At 37.0% G+C, this 19,682-nt stretch overlaps 1 protein-coding gene across 1 annotated transcript in view; it reads right to left on the reverse strand.

The window, feature by feature from the left end:
- Nucleotides 1–353: 353 nt before the first annotated feature.
- Nucleotides 354–19,682, reverse strand: part of VEGFC (vascular endothelial growth factor C) — an 89,881-nt gene continuing 70,552 nt past the window's right edge. Inside the window, exons 4-7 of the mRNA XM_069573056.1 lie at nucleotides 14,755–14,906; nucleotides 4,334–4,440; nucleotides 3,714–4,047; nucleotides 354–852 (exon numbers count right to left, since the gene is read on the reverse strand). Of these exons, the coding sequence (XP_069429157.1) occupies nucleotides 738–852; nucleotides 3,714–4,047; nucleotides 4,334–4,440; nucleotides 14,755–14,906 (708 nt within the window). The 3' untranslated portion in view covers nucleotides 354–737. The remainder of the gene's footprint in view (nucleotides 853–3,713; nucleotides 4,048–4,333; nucleotides 4,441–14,754; nucleotides 14,907–19,682) is intronic.

A 19,682-nucleotide genomic window follows, 5' to 3' on the forward strand; every position in this document is an offset into this window, starting at 1 on the left:
GGTTAAGTCTGAATGCTCCCGGGGCACTGAATAACTTTCAGTGATATAACCATGCTAAGCAGACTATCTAATAAGATGATATGTTTTCTGTTGATTCACTTGGCTATAAATTCAAAAGTATTGTGTGCTAAAACATTTATACTCATTAAATATACTGAGATTAAAAATAAAATGTAATAGCAACTGCTATCCATCTTAAACTTTCTTTTACAGGAGCATACTTTTTCTCAGCAATCATAATCTGATACCCAGAGACAAAGAAAAAACAAAACAGGCAGGGCAGGGGGAGATGACTTTTCACAATATCAGGTTTTGCTGATAGCATAAGGTGGTAACGGATTCAACTTACCAGCTTATAATACAGTTTTCATTTTATTTTAAACATATTTTGCATGATATAAAAATATTGATCACAGTGAGCTTTACCAGTTGTTATTGCTATAAAAATGAATGCAGAAACAATATTTTTAGTGGCAATAAATTATGTAGTCATTATTCTTTTTAAAAAACAATCACAGGAGAAAAACCTCAGCTATTTGGTCATTGGCAGAAAACCAGTCTTTTAAAGAGGTCTTTTGCAGATGAGCTCCAGTCCATTTCTGTAACATTCTCCACGTGGTTCAGGAAACTGACTTTTGTCTTTGTTACCCGGTCCACAAAGTCTCTGTGTTCATAGTTCTAACATGGCAGCATGGTTTCCCATGATAGAACAATGACGAACTAGAAAAGATACAATCTTAGTTCACATGTGGTCTTTTCCAATATGAAGGGACACAGCGACATACTTCTTCACTAAATGAAAGTCCCTGTTCACAATGCTTCACTCGATTTGTACATGGTCGTCTGTAACAACTAGAGGAACAAAGAAGGACAGACTTCTGTTAAAGACCAAGAGACGAATTTGTTATGCTACAAATGCACTTTTGTGTTTTTCTAAGTTTCAGACTGGAACAAAGTTACTCATTTTATCATAAAACGGTTGTCCAGTTTATAAATTGCTAAAGTTTGTGCCTGGAATTTCCAAATTTAAGAGGGATGGAAAAAACCTTAAAAAAAAAAAAAAGTCTTGCTTGCAGAAATAACAAATGGAAGAATGGGGTGTTGTTAGCATTCATTCTTTTGAAGTGTCTGTGTTTTATAGTTGAAAGTAACATAAAACAGAAATTTTGAAAGTGAATATTTACGGTCTGCCGATTTAGCGTGATCACATAAGCGTGGCAGAATTCTCAAGAATCTGGGACTTGGTTGGAACCCAGACGTCAAGGAGATTAAACCCAGCCATTCTGGCAGGGCTGTGGTCCACAGGAGGCCCCACCCTTACTCTTAACTTGGGCTGGCAGCTGGCTGCTACGAAAGGGTGGCCAGCCTCCCTCGTCCACCTGGACTCCACACAAAAACAGTGCGGGCTGGGAGAAGGCACAGGGAGGGACAGTATTCACTGTGGGGGAGGTTCCTCTCCCCCCACCTTCAATGTCCGGTTTCTAGCGGTGATGAAAGGACAAATGACTCAGCAGTCAATAACATCCACAGCCCTGTTGCTCCAGTGAACAGAACATCTTTGAAGGACTTTCTGAGGGATGAGTATATATAATATGACCATCGAGAAAAATGCAAGGCCATCTGGAAATCAGAATGTACCACAGAAAAACTACAACTAGGGTTTTGAAATATCATTTCCTTTGCTCCTGAAAGCATATCTAGTTAAAATTTTATTTATTTCATTTCTAAATACAAATGCATTAATATAGGGATACTGGTAATCCTTTACTAAAAAGATATGATTTTCAGTAATCAATGAAACTTGCTGACTAAGGTAATGAATCACAGAATAGATACTCTGCCCAAAATACTTTTAGAATAAATATGATGAGAAAGTAAGGAGTATGTATTTTTTCAAAATATCAAGCTATCTTTTTTTTTGTTTCAGTATATGCATAAAATCTGGAATTATATGCTTAGAAAAATGAACATGGAAAGAAATTCAGTAAATAGAAAGCCATTAAGAAACAATGTATTCTGTGAGGAGAAATACAATGATAGAGACGTTTTCTTTAAGTTAATGTAAGAACTGTGTAGAAAAATATAATAACTGGTTAGTTTTATGTAAACAAAAATTTAAGGCTTCTCACTGTAAACTGGGTTCACTTGGATTCAATGTGCAAAATGGTTTAATGATCTTTAAAAAGATTTAGTATCTATATTTTTCTATAGTTTTGGTATATCCTTTTGGTAATTAGAATAGGATATGCAAGTAAAATTGGAATATCATTGCTAAAAAAATACTCTAAAGAGGAAACATAAAGATTCGTATAAGGTTTTCTGAAATGGTAATGGAAGAAGAGATACCTAGGTTCATGGAAGTCTCCTCATGCAGTAGCTAACATGTTAGTGTGGCTGGGTCATCAGAAAGATGGACTGAAACAGTAACACAAGCTCTTGAGAATCAAAAGAAGGACACTGTTTACTGAAGACAAAAGTAACGATTAACATTCATATAGATACTATATTGTAAATAATGGAAGGTAAGCTTTAAGTCATGTGGGGGTTATGACCGTCTGTAAAGAGTTGGTGGAAGAAGAGAACCCAGTGATGGTGACGGAGAACAGGTAGAGAGAAGACTAAAAGGACGATCAGGAAAGCACAGTGTTCTCTCGGCCCAAACAGAAAGCCCAAAGAGAAACTGCAGTAAGACCGGATTGTTTTGAAATCTGACAGTGAAAGGGCTACTGAAACCTTAAACGAAGCTTAATCATGGAGTCCTCAGGGCATAACAGTCCCTCAGGGCATAGCTGAGGGAATAAACAAGAGATGAAAGAGGTGAACAGATAAATGCAGAATGACCCATCATGGAGCAACTCAGAAGACAAGGACAGAGCTTGTTGCTAATGAAAGTTCAACACTGCAGTAAGAAATGCCAATAAAGAAACTCGAGAACTTTTTTAAATTGGAGGGAGAGAACAACAGAGTTGAGGACATTGAAGGTGTGGAACAGAAGGGGCGTGATTGGTGGAGCGATGCTGAAGCAAAGTGGGAGGCCGTGTCAAACACCTAGGGCTGGCTTATTCTCGGATCAGAGGAAGAAGGTCAGGGGTGAACACTGAAAGGGTCTGAGTCCAGGAGACTCTTTTTCTTTTCTGTGATGAAGGAAGCCAAATCAGGTTTAAGGAATGCCTTGAGTAACCTTTAACAATGTGCTAATATAGTTCTCTAATTCTCATTAAATACTTAGCTTCACTATTTTCATTTCTAGATACAATTCCACAGTAAATGGTATTATCCTAACCTTTGTGAACTTCGCACAACATCTTCTGCACTTAGAAAAGCTGTCCAAAATTACATCTGACTGCATTGTCATTTTTGGTGGGGGCAGGTGTGCGCTGCCTGGGTGTATGTTGAAGATGCTCGAGAAATGACTGCCCTATGCATCTGTCATCTAACTCCTGTTGCGAGCTGCTCTCTTAGCCTCTGGGACAAGGACTTAGTATAGTCTGAGCTTGGATCTCCTTTTGGTTTCCAGGGATCTCATCTTGCTTTTTCAGGAGCAAACAGTCTCCCCAAAATTTAGCATTGTTTACAAAATATCATAATTCATCTTACAGAACTTAAATGGCCCCATTGTAACAAACCAGTATTTTGGCTGAGAAAATTGCTTTGGATTGAGAAAACTATTTCCAATATAAGAGAAATTAATACTCTTTATGAAGGTTTCTTACCTGCATGTTTGATGCTGAAACTTCTTTCCTTTTAAGAAGCATTTCTGTGGATTTTCTGTACATTCACAGGCACATTTTCCAGGGTTTAAGGGCTGATTTCTTGGGCAGGTTCTTTTACATATGCACTGGCATGTGTTCTCATCAAATTCTCTGTTGGCCCCACATGAATTAGGGAAAAGTTTGTTTTTACAGACACACTGGCATGAGTCTCTGTCTAGTTCCTTGTGGGGTCCACAGCTGGAAGCTCGAAGCCCCCCTCTGCAGACGCATTGACAGGTCTCTTCATCCAGCTCCTTGTTGGGCCCACAGATGTCATGGAATCCGTCTGCAGAGTCTAGACAAACACAGTCAGGACAGCTTTACTATCCCTTACTCGGTTCTAGGTGTGGAGTGAAACAATGAAGAGCACTTAGAAGTGTCTTCCTTTCCACAGGTAGGTTCCTTTACAGAGACGTTCAAAACAGTACCAGAAGCAGAAAGTGAAGCAGAAAGTGTCCTATTTTGTAGTGACTGATTTCAAAGCTTGAGGATGAATATTGTACATGTGATTTTAATATTAGGTATTTGTTAATCAACAGAGAGACCCTTGGCATTTAGTCTTAAAGCATCATTTGGCTTACCATCTCCAGCACTGGGGGAAAAAATAAAATCCTGCTGAGCCAGGCATCTGCAGACGTGGTTATTCCAAACGTAATCTGCGGGGCAAGTCTTGTTTGCAGCCTGGCACCTGTGGAGAGACAGGTTAACAATAAGGGGTACATGGATGGGATCATCTCTTTTCTTACCTGTGTATTACAGAATCAGTGATGCTTATGAAAGTGTTAAGATAATGTAAGAATACATAAAACAAAATGCAAACATTCCCTCTCAAACTACTCCCACCCACAGGTGCTGTCCAATCCTAATGGTTTTATATAATTTCAGATTCCTCTTTTTAAGGCAAATACATTTATTTGTATGATCACCCAGTTTTAGTTGATGAGAAAATGGGATAAAGCCTTTCATATTATTCTGAAATTTCCTTTTTCCATTAAATGATCTATTATGGAAATCTTTATATGTCATTTCATAAAATTTGCTCCATTATCTTTATTAGTCCATTACTTATTAATCTGTTGGTAGCCATTGGAGTTTCTTCCAGATTTTGGGTTTCTAAACAATCCTACAGGAAACGTCCTTATACATGCATTTTACTGACTTATTTCTGAAGCACAGATGCCCATAACTGTAAAGGGCCCATTAACACAGAGTTCCCACTCCACATACCCCAGAAAGGAATCAAAGGTCATGTTTTTTACTGTTACCTGTAAACAGGTATTCCCTTTTTGAATATCATCCATGCAGTTTCATCCTCAACTTTGTCATCCCCCACACAGTCCCCAAGTCACACCCTTTCTTATATTTCTTAAAATATCTTTCCACACCCATTTCTACTGTCTTGGTTCCTACTCATGATTTCTCTCTTGGATTTTTTCAGAAGCTTCCTCTCCACTTTTTCCAACTCCTGTTTTGCTTCTCTGATCCACCTACTATATTGCCACCAGGCTGTTCTTTCTTTCTGTCTCCACAGCCCAGCATTATGGTGGTATGTAGAAGGCACACAACAACTTTTCGTTAAATGACTGAATGAAGCAGAGCATAGTGTATTATATGCTTCTTACACTAGATATATATGTCTTTATTTGCACTCTCGTACATGAGTTGCTTTAATTGAGAAATTATATAATCCATTCAAAATATCCCACATTTCCTAGCACAATGCTATCATATAGAAGACTCAACATAAATATTCATAAATGAATAAACACTGAGTAGAAAAATCTAGGGTATCACTTTTTAATCATAAATGGCTCCCTCCATTAAAAGAGAGTGTCTATCATTAAAGGGACCCTAGAAATTCATGGAATTCAACCTGAAGGAAAATATAAGAGGAAATAATTGGAAAAAAGAGGATATGGAAACATCAATATAAATATTGATATTTAACCATTTCTGTTAGAGATAATCTCTTCTACCTGTGGAATTTATGATATTTTTTGGTGCTGCTGCTATTGAGACTTGAAATCTTTTTGTAAATACCAGAAATGATGCGTACTATTGAGGAAAGCATGGAGGTAAGAAAAAGAGACACTTTGCTTTTTATCTCTCTCTGGTACTTTTTAAGAAGCTGTTTAGCTTTGTATATGCTAATTAACATTTCCAAGACTTGATTTTTCCACTTGTAAAATGTTAGTAAAAATAGAAGCCAGTAATTGTTGAATGCTTACTGTATGTCAGGAATTGGGTGAATATTTAATATGAATACTGATTATAAAGATCACTACATGTTTATGAGGTAGATCTGTCATCATTACCATCATTGTTATTTTAGTATGCTATGCTATTATAATCTTAGATTAACATGCAATATAGTATCATGTTGTTGAATAGATTGTGAGGATTTGATCATAAATGTTATGCTATATGAACATTTCAATGTATGAAACTGGAGCCGATTATACAGAGTGAAGTAAGCCAGAAAGAAAAACACCAATACAGTATACTAACACATATATATGGAATTTAGAAAGATGGCAATGACGACCCTGTATGCAAGACAGCAAAAAAGACACAGATGTGTATAACGGACTTTTGGACTCAAAGGGAGAGGGAGAGGGTGGGATGATTTGGGAGAATGGCATTCTAACATGTATACTATCATGTAAGAATCGAATTGCCAGTCTATGTCTGACGCAGGATACAGCATGCTTGGGGCTGGTGCATGGGACTGACCCAGAGAGATGTTATGGGGAGGGAAGTGGGAAGGGGGTTCATGTTTGGGAACGCATGTAAGAATTAAAGATTTTAAAATTAAAAAAAAAATAAATAAAATTAAAAAAAATAAAACATGTGGAGAAAAAAAAAAGTGAGGAAAATCTGTCATAAAAGTTTACAGAACTTAGCAAAACTCAGAGAGCTAGTGAGCAGAGAATGAATTTTCAAACCAGGAAGCCACCTGCAGGAAGCACCCTCTTCTTTGGTGTCTGCCATCACGGCAGCCACCTGGCTTCAGGAGTTATGAGCATGGGCCATGGGTGGCAGATACATGGTGCATGGTAACATTTAGTAAAATTAAAAAAATATCAATGTAACATGCATTGCCCTTTGACTCTGAATGCTCAGAGGTTAGAGGCAGTCAAGCTCATCTTTGTTCTTCTCTCACAGTACCCAGAAGACACATTCTTTGTCCATTCCAGAAACTCCATAATTATGTTATGAATGACTCATTTTGCAAAAGATTCTTTTAATTAGTTATACTTGTTCATAAATAATGTTAAAAAAAATGATCTGCTACTTAGTTAACATCATAATAATGTAAATGTAACACCAAACATTTAGGAAAGACAAGACTTGTTATCTTGCTGGGAGTCGTGGGTGGGAGCCAGGGTGGAGCAGAAATGGGAAATTGTTGCATCTGAGTGAAATTTCAGTCTCTGTAGAAAGGAGTGCTGGGAAGCCCTCCCTGGAAGGAATATAATCTTGACTTAAAGTGTCACCAGAAAGGTTTGAAGATATCTACCACTAATTTCAAAATTATAGTTAATGAAAGGGTCTTTTTCACTTGGCATTAGAAAGAATCAATTTTACTGAGGAATAATTTGCCCACAATAAAATGCCTACATAGCTCCTATTTTAAATTCATTGCCTTTTCCCAAATTTATACACCTGTGTAACTCTCACTAGGGTTTCCGTGGTGGCTCAGTGGTAAAGAATCTGCCTGCCAATGCAGGAGACATAGGAGACATGGGTTTGATCCCTAGAAAGATCCTCTGGAGAAAGAAATGGCAACGCACTCCAGTATTCTTGCCTGGGAAATCTCATGGATAGAGGAGCCAGGCAGGCTGCATTCCATGGGGTTGCAAAGAGTTGGACATGACTTAGTGACTAAACAATGATCTTCCTTCCTCTGAGTCTAGATTATATTCATTTTTTCTAGGGTTTCATGTAAAATGAATCACATAGTATGCATTCTTTTTAGCCTAGCTTCTTTCACCCAGCTGAATGTTTTTGAGATTCGTTTATGTTGTTATGCGTATCCACAGGTCATTCTTTTTAGACTGCTCAGTAATATTCTACTGTATGGATATAATGGAATTTGTTTGCTTATTCACCTTTGATTGCTGTTGGTTTGTTCCCAGTTATTGGTTACAGAGCTTATTTGTCTACCAGTTATGATATAGAAATATGTTTATGTTTCTCTGGGGTAAATACCTAGAAGGGGAAGTTATCAATCATATTGTAAGTGTGTATTTAAGCTCATAAGCATCAGCCAATATATTTTACAAAGCAGTTGCACAATTTTACATTCTCATCTGTGATTCCCATTGTACTACATCAACTTAAACACTTGGTTTTCTCTGCCTTTTTATTTTAGCTATTGTGGTGGCGGTTCCTCTTAACTCTTGTTAACAAAGGCAATGATTTCAAAACATAGTTATGTATTCATCATATATCCATGATCACTGTGGTAGTTTTCCAAATAATTGTGGGTTACAACTCATAATAGGTTGAGATTAACATTAAAAAAAAAAGAGAACAATAGGAAAAAAGTATGTAAGTGCACCATATGTAATAAGACATGCATTCATAATGAGAAAAATATCATCTGTAAGAGGGTAAAAATTAGGTATTGAGGAGGAGGAATCTTGGATCTGACAATGATTTCTGGCTCTCCAAAACCAACAAAGTCTCACTCCTTGTTATTTAGTTTCTATTAGGTTTTATTGGCTACCACACAAGCCTTGGCATGGGAAACATATCTAAAGTGTATACAAAGTAAGGCTACAAAAGTACAATGAGTAAATGGCTGTAATTGAAAGAATTCCTCTTGACCAACTGCCTTATCTCAGAGTCATACACTGAGTGGTGCCTGTGGGCTGCCCTGTGGCTTCTGCTTGATCTTTCTTTTGTGTGAAACCTGAGCTTTGAGAATTAAAGAGTTTACATTTATTAGTTAATTCTACAAAAGTTAATCAAAACATTAGCACGTCAGATGCCGAGAAGAAAAATTGTTTGACACTCTCTACAAGAGTATCTAGTAGCTATACAGGTTAATTATTGTTTTCTCATAGAAAGCAGAAGTTCAAAAAAGTTAATTTCTCAAAAAATTTTTTAAAACTTACTTTTAAAAATATTTTACTTTTGCTGGAAAATGATTATTTTAAATGTTCAAAAATTTTTATTTGTATCATACATTTATGTCAGTTGCTACTTTCCATATGTCATTTGATATATTACCATTTATAAGTAAATACATTACTTTATATGTTTCCCAGCACGTAGTTACAAAGTTCTATTCAGTATTAACAGATTTTACATTGTTATTTAACTTTTCACTATAAAATTTTTATTTTGTCCTTTTTAATCCTATACTGAATAAAAAACAAAGCTTTATATTTCCTCTTTAATGTATAAAGCCCAGACATATTTAAGATATATAAAGAGATGTAAGTATGTCTATGGCACTAAAATTTCATGGGGTAGGTGATTAGGAAAAAAACGTCTATAAAAGGATTCTTAAGGGATATAATGAAAAAAAAAGGTTGAATAATAAAGGAAATAATTTAAAACAAAACTTTGATTTTTATAGTTTTATATGGCTGCATAACTACTTGTAGAGTAATATAGACATCTACTTTAAATTTTATATATATTATGAATATCACAAACATATATACATAGCTCAGTTCAGTTCAGTCTCTCAGTTGTGTCCGACTCTTTGCAACCCCATGGACTGCAGCACGCCAGGCCTCCCTGTCTATCACCAACTCCTGGAGCGAACTCATGTCCATCTAGTTGGTAATGCCATATACACTGTTAGATATTGCTATACACACAGTTTTGTGTGTACTGGCTTGGAATATAAAATACAATTCTTAATTTTATGCAGTAAAACACACTGAAAAACACAGAGACAAGGAAATGAATTCAACATGAATCTTCATGATGATAATAAATCTGTCCTTTAATGACTGTCTCTCAGATGCTAGACACCGTTCTCAGCACAGTAGAAGTATGCCTTTTTATATCTTTACATTTTATATATAAGCAAACTGAAATTCAGAGACATGAAATGCCCAATCTTAAAACGCTAATTAGTGGCAGGTGTCATTCAGCTCTGGTTTACCCCAAGACCCAAGATCTTTTTGCTCTTTTTGTCCCTTCTTGACCTCGAACAGCATGCAGTGTGGAAGTAACGATGAAAACATGAGTAAAATAGGCAAATGCTGTGAGATATATACAGATGAGTAAGTTATTTAGTAAGCATTTGTTGATGAGTATAGTATATGTGTTTACAGTCCCCAAGTTTGCAGTGTGATTATCTGCTTCATTGGTAAAATAAGGCTAATCCTGCCACCAGCTTCATAGATGTTTTTGTGCGTATTAAGCGAGACAATGTCTGCTCGGATCTGAAGTAGGAATGGCTCAATGATTCTTAAGTGTTATGAGCTGGACATTATAGAACACATAAACCTGCCTAAAATAATTTCACAATCTAGTTTAACATGCAACTTTTACAGAGCCCTAAAAATCTGTGCAAGGACAGAGTAAATATAGTCATTGCTGTGGGTATTCAAGCAAAAGGTGCCTGTGATGCTTGGACAAGACAAGGGCAGGAGAAAGACCTCCACCTGAACTCTGAGAAACAGATAGGACTTTGGAAAGGCAGAAAAGAAAGGAAATTTATTTTAAGCCAGGCCAGAATAGAAACAAGATACAGAGCAGGAAATAAGCTTGGTCTTTAGGGAATCAGACTTCGTGAAACACAGACTTGGAGAAGAATGGGAAGCAAAACAAGAAAGGAAGGCTGATGCCAGATGACAGAGGTGGAAAATCGGTGTCCAGTTCTTTGGGAAGTTGAAAGTCACCGAAGGATTCTGGTCAGGTGAATGAAATGATGCCTTTTAAAGCTTACTTGTGACATTACTCAGGAACTGGAGACATATTTGGTACAAGACAGTACTGAAACCACTGCATTAAATCAGAAATCCATGCAGAATGAAGTAGATGGGATGGCAATGATGGAAATGAAATGGTCAGTTTAGGCTGGAGTGGCTGTCTCCCCACTCCCCCAAAATAATCAATAGCATTTGGGTATGATACAAGGAAAAGAAGTAATTAGTGACAACTGTGTGATTCCAAGGCCTCAAAGAATGTGAAAGATCATTACTATGAATAATATAGAAGTAAATAAACAGACTTAATAAATCTTTGGTTCTGTACCTATTACATCTAATATGATTATATATAAACACAGTTATATAAAAGGGTGGCATTAGTGGTAAAGAACCTGCCTGCCAGTGCAGGGGATACAAGATGTGGGTTCAATCCTCGGCTTGGGAAGATCCCCTGAAGAGGAAATGGCAACCCACTCTAGTACTCTTGCCTGGAGAATCCCATGGACAGAGGGGCCTGGTGGGCTACAGTCCATGGGGTTGCAGAGTCAGACAGAACTGAAATGCATACATGCATATAAAAGGGACTTCAATAAAATATTAATTATAAGCCAGCAAAATGCTCAGATCTTGCATTGTAATTCTGGAAACCATTAGCACAGAGATTATGACTGAAGTGCTTAGATTAGATGACTTGCCAAGGGATACAAGTGACTAGAACCCAGTACTGTGTGAATGAAATTTCTCTACTACTTCAGAGAGCCATTGTTTGCACTTGCATCAGCGTGAATTTATTCACAGATGCCTGTAAGATCTTTTCCTTTCTGTCAGTTAAAGTAGGCTACCCAAGAGTTTTACCTCAAGTGTCTCTGGAAAGGTAAGGACTCCCACCTCTCACACTAAGTAAAGCAGCACAAAGAGATGAAGCAGGGGAAACTGGCATTAGCACACCACGCTTAAGGTCAAGTCCCTTAAAAGGGAAGGTTCCTAAGAAAGTTTTTGGTGATGCATATGTTTATTCATCAATTTATTTTTGTTATAAATGATGGAGTTATACAAGGTTTCTTTACATGCCCATGCTATATGCCCTGGCTGTCCTAAAGAACAAAGTGCTGTGTTCTCATCTGGAGATAGAAAGTTCCTAGGCCTCAGGTGGCAATGTGTAACGATTTGTTATAAACTGTTCACAGAGTCAATCCGTTATGCTCTATCCAGGCTGTTTATGAGATCTAATGAAACATATGGTGCTGTATATGCTAAACCATAAAACCAGCTTAAAAATAGGATGGGAAATAATGTTGAATAACAAATATCATAGCAAACACCCTCTTCCAACAACACAAGAGAAGAAAGACTCTATACATGGACATCACCAGATGGTCAACACCGAAATCAGATTGATTATATTCTTTGCAGCCAAAGATGGAGAAGCTCTATACAGTCAACAAAAACAAGACCAGGAGCTGACTGTGGCTCAGATCATGAACTCCTTATTACCAAATTCAGACTTAAATTGAAGAAAGTAAGGAAAACTGCTAGACCATTCAGGTATGACCTAAATCAAATCCCTTATGATTATACAGTGGAAGTGAGAAATAGATTTAAGGGCCTCGATCTGATAGATAGAGTGCCTGATGAACTATGCAATGAGGTTCGTGACATTGTACAGGAGACAGGGATCAAGACCATCCCCATGGAAAAGAAATGCAAGAAAGGAAAATGGCTGTCTGGGGAGGCCTTACAAATAGCTGTGAAAAGAAGAGAAGACAAAAGCAAAGGAGAAAAGGAAAGATATAAGCATCTGAAGGCAGAGTTCCAAAGAATAGCAAGAAGAGATAAGAAAGCTTTCTTCAGCGATCAATGCAAAGAAATAGAGGTAAAGAACAGAATGGGAAAGACTAGAGATCTCTTCAAGAAAATCAGAGATACCAAGGGAACATTTCATGCAAAGATGGGCTCGATAAAGGACAGAAATTGTATGGACCTAACAGAAGCAGAAGGTATTAAGAAGAGGTGGCAAGAATACACAGAAGAACTGTACAAAAAAGATCTTCATGACCTGGATAATCATGATGATGTGATCACTAATCTAGAGCCAGACATCTTGGAAAGTCAAGTGGGCCTTAGAAAGCATCACTACGAACAAAGCTAGTGAAGGTGATGGAATTCCAGTTGAGCTATTTCAAATCCTGAAAGATGATGCTGGGAAAGTGCTGCACTCAATATGCCAGCAAATTTGGAAAACTCAGCAGTGGCCACAGGACTGGAAAAGGTCAGTTTTCATTCCAATTCCAAAGAAAGGCAATGCCAAAGAGTGCTCAAACTACCGCACAATTGCACTCATCTCACGGGCTAGTAAAGTAATGCTCAAAATTCTCCAAGCCAGGCTTCAGCAATACGTGAACTGTGAACTCCCTGATGTTCAAGCTGGTTTTAGAAAAGGCAGAGGAACCAGAGATCAAATTGCCAACATCTGCTGGATCATGGAAAAAGCAAGAGAGTTCCAGAAAAACATCTATTTCTGCTTTATTGACTATGCCAAAGCCTTTGACTGTGTGGATCACAGTAAACTGTGGAAAATCCTGAAAGAGATGGGAATACCAGACCACCTAACCTGCCTTTTGACAAATCTGTATGCAGGTCAGGAAGCACCAGTTAGAACTGGACATGGAACAACAGACTGGTTCCAAATAGGAAAAGGAGTACGTCAAGGCTGTACATTGTCACCCTGCTTATTTAACTTCTATGCAGAGTACATCATGAGAAATGCTGGACTGAAAGAAACACAAGCTGGAATCAAGATTGCCAGGAGAAATATCAATAACCTCAGATATGCAGATGATACCACCCTTATGGCAGAAAGTGAAGAGGAGCTAAAAAGCCTCTTGATGAAAGTGAAAGAGGAGAGTGAAAAAGTTGGCTTAAAGCTCAACATTCAGAAAACGAAGATCATGGCATCTGGTTCCATCACTTCATGGGAAATAGATGGGGAAACAGTGGAAACAGTGTCAGACTTAATTTTTTTGGGTTCCAAAATCACTACAGATGGTGACTGCAGCTGTGAAATTAAAAGACGCTTACTCCTTGGAGGAAAAGTTATGACCAACCTAGATAGTATATTCAAAAGCAGAGACAACAAGGCTATGGTTTTTCCTGTGGTCATGTATGGATGTGAGAGTTGGACTGTGAAGAAGGCTGAGCACCGAAGAATTCATGCTCTTGAACTGTGGTGTTGGAGAAGACTCTTGAGAGTCCCTTGGACTGCAAGGAGCTCCAACCAGTCCATTCTGAAGGAAATCAGCCCTGGGATTTCTTTGGAAGGAATGAAGCTGAAGCTGAAACTCCAGTACTTTGGCCACCTCATGTGAAGAGTTGACTCATTGGAAAAGACTCTGATGCTGGGAGGGGTTGGGGGCAGGAGGAGAAGGGGACGACCGAGGATGAGATGGCTGGATGGCATCATGGCCTCGATGGATGTGAGTCTGAGTGAACTCCGGGAGATGGTGATGGACAAGGTGGCCTGGCGTGCTGTGATTCATGGGGTTGCAAACAGTTGGACACAACTGAGCAACTGAACTGAACTGAACTGAACAAATGTTTATTTGAGAGTGGATATGAAAAATATTAAGAAAAATTTTTTAAAGTATTAATATTTCAATATTCAATCCTTGCTGAGATAAAAAATATGAATTGATATGTTGAGAAAAACTAATTGAGATGGAAGAAAGGCAACTAAATGCTATAAGATATAAAATAATATATTCAGGTTTACTTTTTGTTTTGGGCCAAAAATCTTAGGACTCAAATGCTTTTAGTTTTAATATCCATCTACAAATTTGCACACCTGATTGTATGAGTGTTTAATGTTGGTGGCATTTCCACAGAAATACTTACTTTATATGGGTAAGCTATTTTGTCTATAACATAGATTTTCCTGTTTCAGTTTAATTTTATGTTCACAGTGTATTTTCAAATTTGTCTTCTGTTTTATTTGATAGAGAAATATAGCACATTTCACAAAAATTCTTTTAATCAAATGTGTTTACTTGGAAATAATTTTATGTTAGTAGAGGATGCAGAAAAAAGCAGATCAAAGTCATACTCACTGTGGTAGTGTTGCTGGCAGGGAGCGTCTAATAATTGAATGAACTTGTCTGTAAACATCCAGCTTAGACATGCATCGGCAGGAGGTGTGATTGGCAAAACTGATTGTTACTGGTTTGGGGCCTTGAGAGAGAGGCACTGTAATTTCAAACAACTACAAAGAAGGGACAAAAAGAAGAAAAATTATATAGATACTATAAAGCATTTCTGTGGTAAATGTTGGAGCCCCAAAAGTGCAAGTTTAACTCTTCATGATTAGGGAGTGCCACATAATGTATGCAGGATGCTAAAGTTCTTTGTGATTACAAGGAAAAACTATTTTCTGTCGAATCAATATCCTTTATCAGAACAGTAAACAGTCCATGTGCTTATCTCATGCCCCTATTATTAAGCATATTAGAATTTTGATAACCAACTAATGATTACCGAGATGTGACAGACCAATGTCACATGTTTCTTCAAGGAAGAAAGGATTGTTTCAGTCTTTGATTATTCCAGGGGCACAGATATAAATATCTTTGTGAAGTAAGAGCAAAGCTATTGGCCACAAAACCTGGAAGTGTTTGGTTATGTCTTATTTTCTATAACCTGAGTACACACACATAAAATACCTAGATGTAAAATTGATTTTCATTCCAAATGAAATTCCAACTTCAAAGTAGCTTTACATTTTCTGATATATCTGATGAGTTTATTATGTTTAAAAGAAAGATACATTCATTAATAGATAAAGCATCATTTCTGCTGTTTTTACAAAAGCATTATGAAAATATAAGTGTAGAATAGGGTAGGACATCATACATGAGGGTGGATTAAAGTCTCAAATTTTGTTTAAAATCTTATTCTGAATGCCTTATTAATGGAGAAGTTCAGTTTATCTCTTCCTTTCACAAAAACAATGTTTTAAGTTAAATATACAAGTAAATTAGTGATTAAGTAAAACTAAGGATTTAAATCCCAAAGTTTCTTAAAATCTAAATTATGATCAGTAATAATGGTAAAAGCGAAATCCTGGCCATTACCTGCTTGAAACTATCTGTTCATAGTAATTTAACTACAGTCACACCATGTGTTACTTGGTATCTTTATGGATGTTTGAGTAGTGCTAGAAACGACAACACACTCTAGAGCCTTGTGAATCCATCTTCTGCTGTAATTTCATGGCAACCACGGAAGATCATGGTAAATATTTAGGGAATAGAAATAGTTGTCCATTTTGTTTATGCCTAGAGGGAGATTTATTGAAATGAAGTTTGAAGACTGAAATATGGAAATACCTAAATAATAAATGTACATTTTCTTCACTTGAAATGTACTTATTAAATATTCATGTAAAACTTCAGCTACTTTCTTAGCATCAGGTCCTTGGGAGGAGTTTGGGCACAGGCTCACATCCAGAGAGGGCACTTTATCAGCAACCACACTTTTAAGTTGTGTGATCTTTGAAAAGTCATTTAAGCTTCTCGAAGCTGAATATTTCTTTTAAAATCAGTCAATTCAGGACAACGTTTCAGCCATTAATTCACGGGACTGTGATACATATTTTGATTGCTCTGTCGATGTCAGTTATTTCCATACATTCTCAAGAATTTAGATATTTTTCCAGAGTATTTTCTATTCTGCATAGAAATCTCAACATACGATCTCAACATATCCCAGTATTATAATTTTGACCAGTTTCTTCTCTAAAAAGACATTTGTTTATGTAGTTTGGAGGAAACCTTTTTTTTTTTTTTTTGGTAAAATACCACATTGGCAGACATCTTTTGCACTATGCCTAATTCTTTTAAGAGAAGATAATTCTGTATTATCTATAGATAATATAGTTTTTCTACTTCTTATAACATCTCTGGATCCTACATTAGGAACCAGCATTATAGAAAAAATATAAAGTGGTTTAGAAAATAAGCATTTTCTAAACTCATTTCATTTTATTTAATTTTTATATTTACAAATTAATTAAGCCCTGTCATAGTGGAAATGATAGGAAGATGTACAGGTCAGCTCACAAAAACCTAAGAATTTATGTCTAATTCTTCTGTACCCAGATATATGTACCCAGAGCTTAAGAAAGCAAGTTAAAGGCCATTGGTATTAAGACTGGAATTAAAGTCTTGGACACTAATGACATTACTTGGTGAGATCATTCTGAATGAAAACAGAACATGTCTAATAATAGAAACCTGCGCAACAGGGAACATGTAAAAGATGAAAAAAGACACATGAACTAGCAAACGTGCCTGGGAAGAATTATGACCTGATGTGGAGAACCAGGAGGGGGTACTGTTGAGTGGAGGGAAGTAAAAGAAAGAGAGGGGACCCTGTGTGGTGACAGGGTCAAACGTCCTCAAGTGTGATAAGGACTGAGTGGAGATAACTGGGTACCAAGGCAGCTCTGTGGGCTGTAGCGGGCAGGGGTCAAAGGGCAGGAGCAGGTGGGGATGGAGAAACAATAAAGGTTGCCTCATATGACTGGAGAGGGAGGGATTAGACATTTCAGACCACGAGGGCATTTCCACTTAGAAAATGCATATAAAAAACACTGTAAGACCTGGCATTATCTCAAGTGACGCGAGGCAGAGCAAGGCCTGATAGTGAAGGATGAGGCGCCGCTTGAGATAACAGCTATTGGGGAAGAGTGAATCATGGTTCCCCACCCCCAGACCTCAGCTGCATCCTTCCTCCATTCAGTGATTGTTGCAAAACCAGGTTCCACCTTGGCATGACCTCCAAAAGGGAGAGAGCACAGTAAAGGAGCATTATCAGTGATCACGTACAGACTTCAGCCATTCCTGGGTGGATAATGTCCACAATCAGGACCCACCCCAAAGCACCAGGTGTGTACCAGGGAACACAAGATTGTTCTAGTGAAGACAGAGATCAGTAAAATGCACATTGAGAAGCATCTTCCCAGTGAAGTAAGCCTGGCCCTATACTTTCAAAGGGTGGAGGGATTCTGGTTGGTGAATAGACTAGCTATAAGGATAAAAGGACAGGTGAAGGGGCACTAAAAAAAAAAAGTCACTACAGAGAACTGTGTATTTCCTGTAAATTAAAAATTTTCATACGCATTAGAACTGTGGAAGAGTTTAGGAGAAATTATTTATAATTAAGGAAAATAAAAATTTAATTATTGATGTTATAGGAATGTTTCTTGTTTGAGTCTACATAGGTAACTGGCCAGCTGAATTAAGTTAATTTGATAAAAAGGAAGAAATAGGCTGAAAATTAAAGTAAAACACCTTTTCTTCTCTTGAAACACATTTTCCACCTCCAAATTTTGACCTGAGAGTTTTCCGGTGGTTTCCTTAATTCTCTACTTGACTGCCAGTGTGGAAGAAATTTAAGGGCCCGGAGAAAGATGGCTCTGACCAATATTAAAAGGAGAAAGATTTTTGATAATCAGTTTTATTCATCCATTAACGTTAGAAAAATTAGAAACATTCACTGAGGTGTGCTGTAGGTGTGGGCATTAAGGAGTAATTGTACCTATGCCAGCTGAAGATAACAGTTTCATCAATCAATGATTGAAAACCATAGTTAAGCAAAAATAACAATAAGAACGAATTTGGAAAATAAATCTCTGTATATGTATAATGAGATTAGGTTAGAATTATGAACATACCAAATAATTTACCACAAATGCTGTTGGTAAACAAGAACCTGCAGTTTAATCCCTTTATGGAATCTTTGCCTGCTATTTATATAACAGCTGAAAGCAACACAGGGACTATAATTTTCTTTCAAAAGAGTTAAGGTGTAGCTAAACACATTAGTGTTTGAAACAATAGATTCTTTATACTTTAATACAATAAAAATCTTTGTACTTTGTCAGATTATTTTGTGCTTTAATGTGTGCACAACAGTACTTTCTATTTTAAATTTAAACTTCTGGAGTACAAAGTTTATGCACTATGTTCAGTTTTAGCTAATAATTCTATGAATATACATATATCTAGAAAATACTAATTGATGATGATAATTATAACTTGATATTTTGAACATGAGTTTCCTCAAATAGTTTGATGTCATACAGTGAATTGTTCTTGAACAATGGATGTTTAGCTTGTATATAATTTGGCATCTAAATAATAATAAAACTCACCATGGGGATTGATGTTATACTATCAGTATATGCCTTTCATTAAGAGTCACTGGTTTGAGAAGATCAAAAAAATTTACATAAAGATGGCATTTAAACATGGATGGAAATTGAAAAAACTTTTTTGATTGTGTATTCAGTAAAACTGTAATAAACAAGAGGAAATGACAAACATTTCCAACTGAGAGGTCCTCATTTGCTATCAACTGGAATTCTTTAATAAGAATATTTAATGGTCCATTCCCACCAACAAGAATGGACTTCAAATAAAGCTTGAAACAATAGGTTGTTTACCCCAGCATAGCAACAGTTGTAAAGCAACAATTCCTTTTTCTACTTCTCTTGCAGGCTATGTAAGAAAAAGGTATAGGATTTCCTTTTTTGAGAAGATCCTGGATTACAGGTTAGTACCAAATTCTAAAGAATGTTTGAATATTTGGCTACAAATATGACACACACAAAAAATGCCTTCCTTTACAACATACTTTTATCTCAAAATATGACCAGTTTCTCTTCAGAGACTAGTATCTCATTACCGGATTTAATTTAAATATTCCAACTTTGAGCCTGTTAATTAAATGTAGACACAAGGTGTAGCCCCAGAAAGCATGGCTAATAACTGCGGAGAAAGTGAAGTGAAGTTGCTCAGTCACGTCCGACTCTTTGCGACCCCATGAACTGTAGCCCACCAGTCTCCTCTGTCCATGGGATTCTCCAGGCAAGAGTACTGGAGTGCGTTGCCACTTCCTTCTCCAGGGGATCTTTCCGACCCAGGGATCGAACCTAGGTCTCCCACATTGTAGGCAGGTGCCTTACCGCCTGAGCCAC

This window comes from Ovis canadensis, chromosome 26 (assembly GCF_042477335.2).
Source record: "Ovis canadensis isolate MfBH-ARS-UI-01 breed Bighorn chromosome 26, ARS-UI_OviCan_v2, whole genome shotgun sequence".
Taxonomy (NCBI): Eukaryota; Metazoa; Chordata; class Mammalia; order Artiodactyla; family Bovidae; genus Ovis; species Ovis canadensis.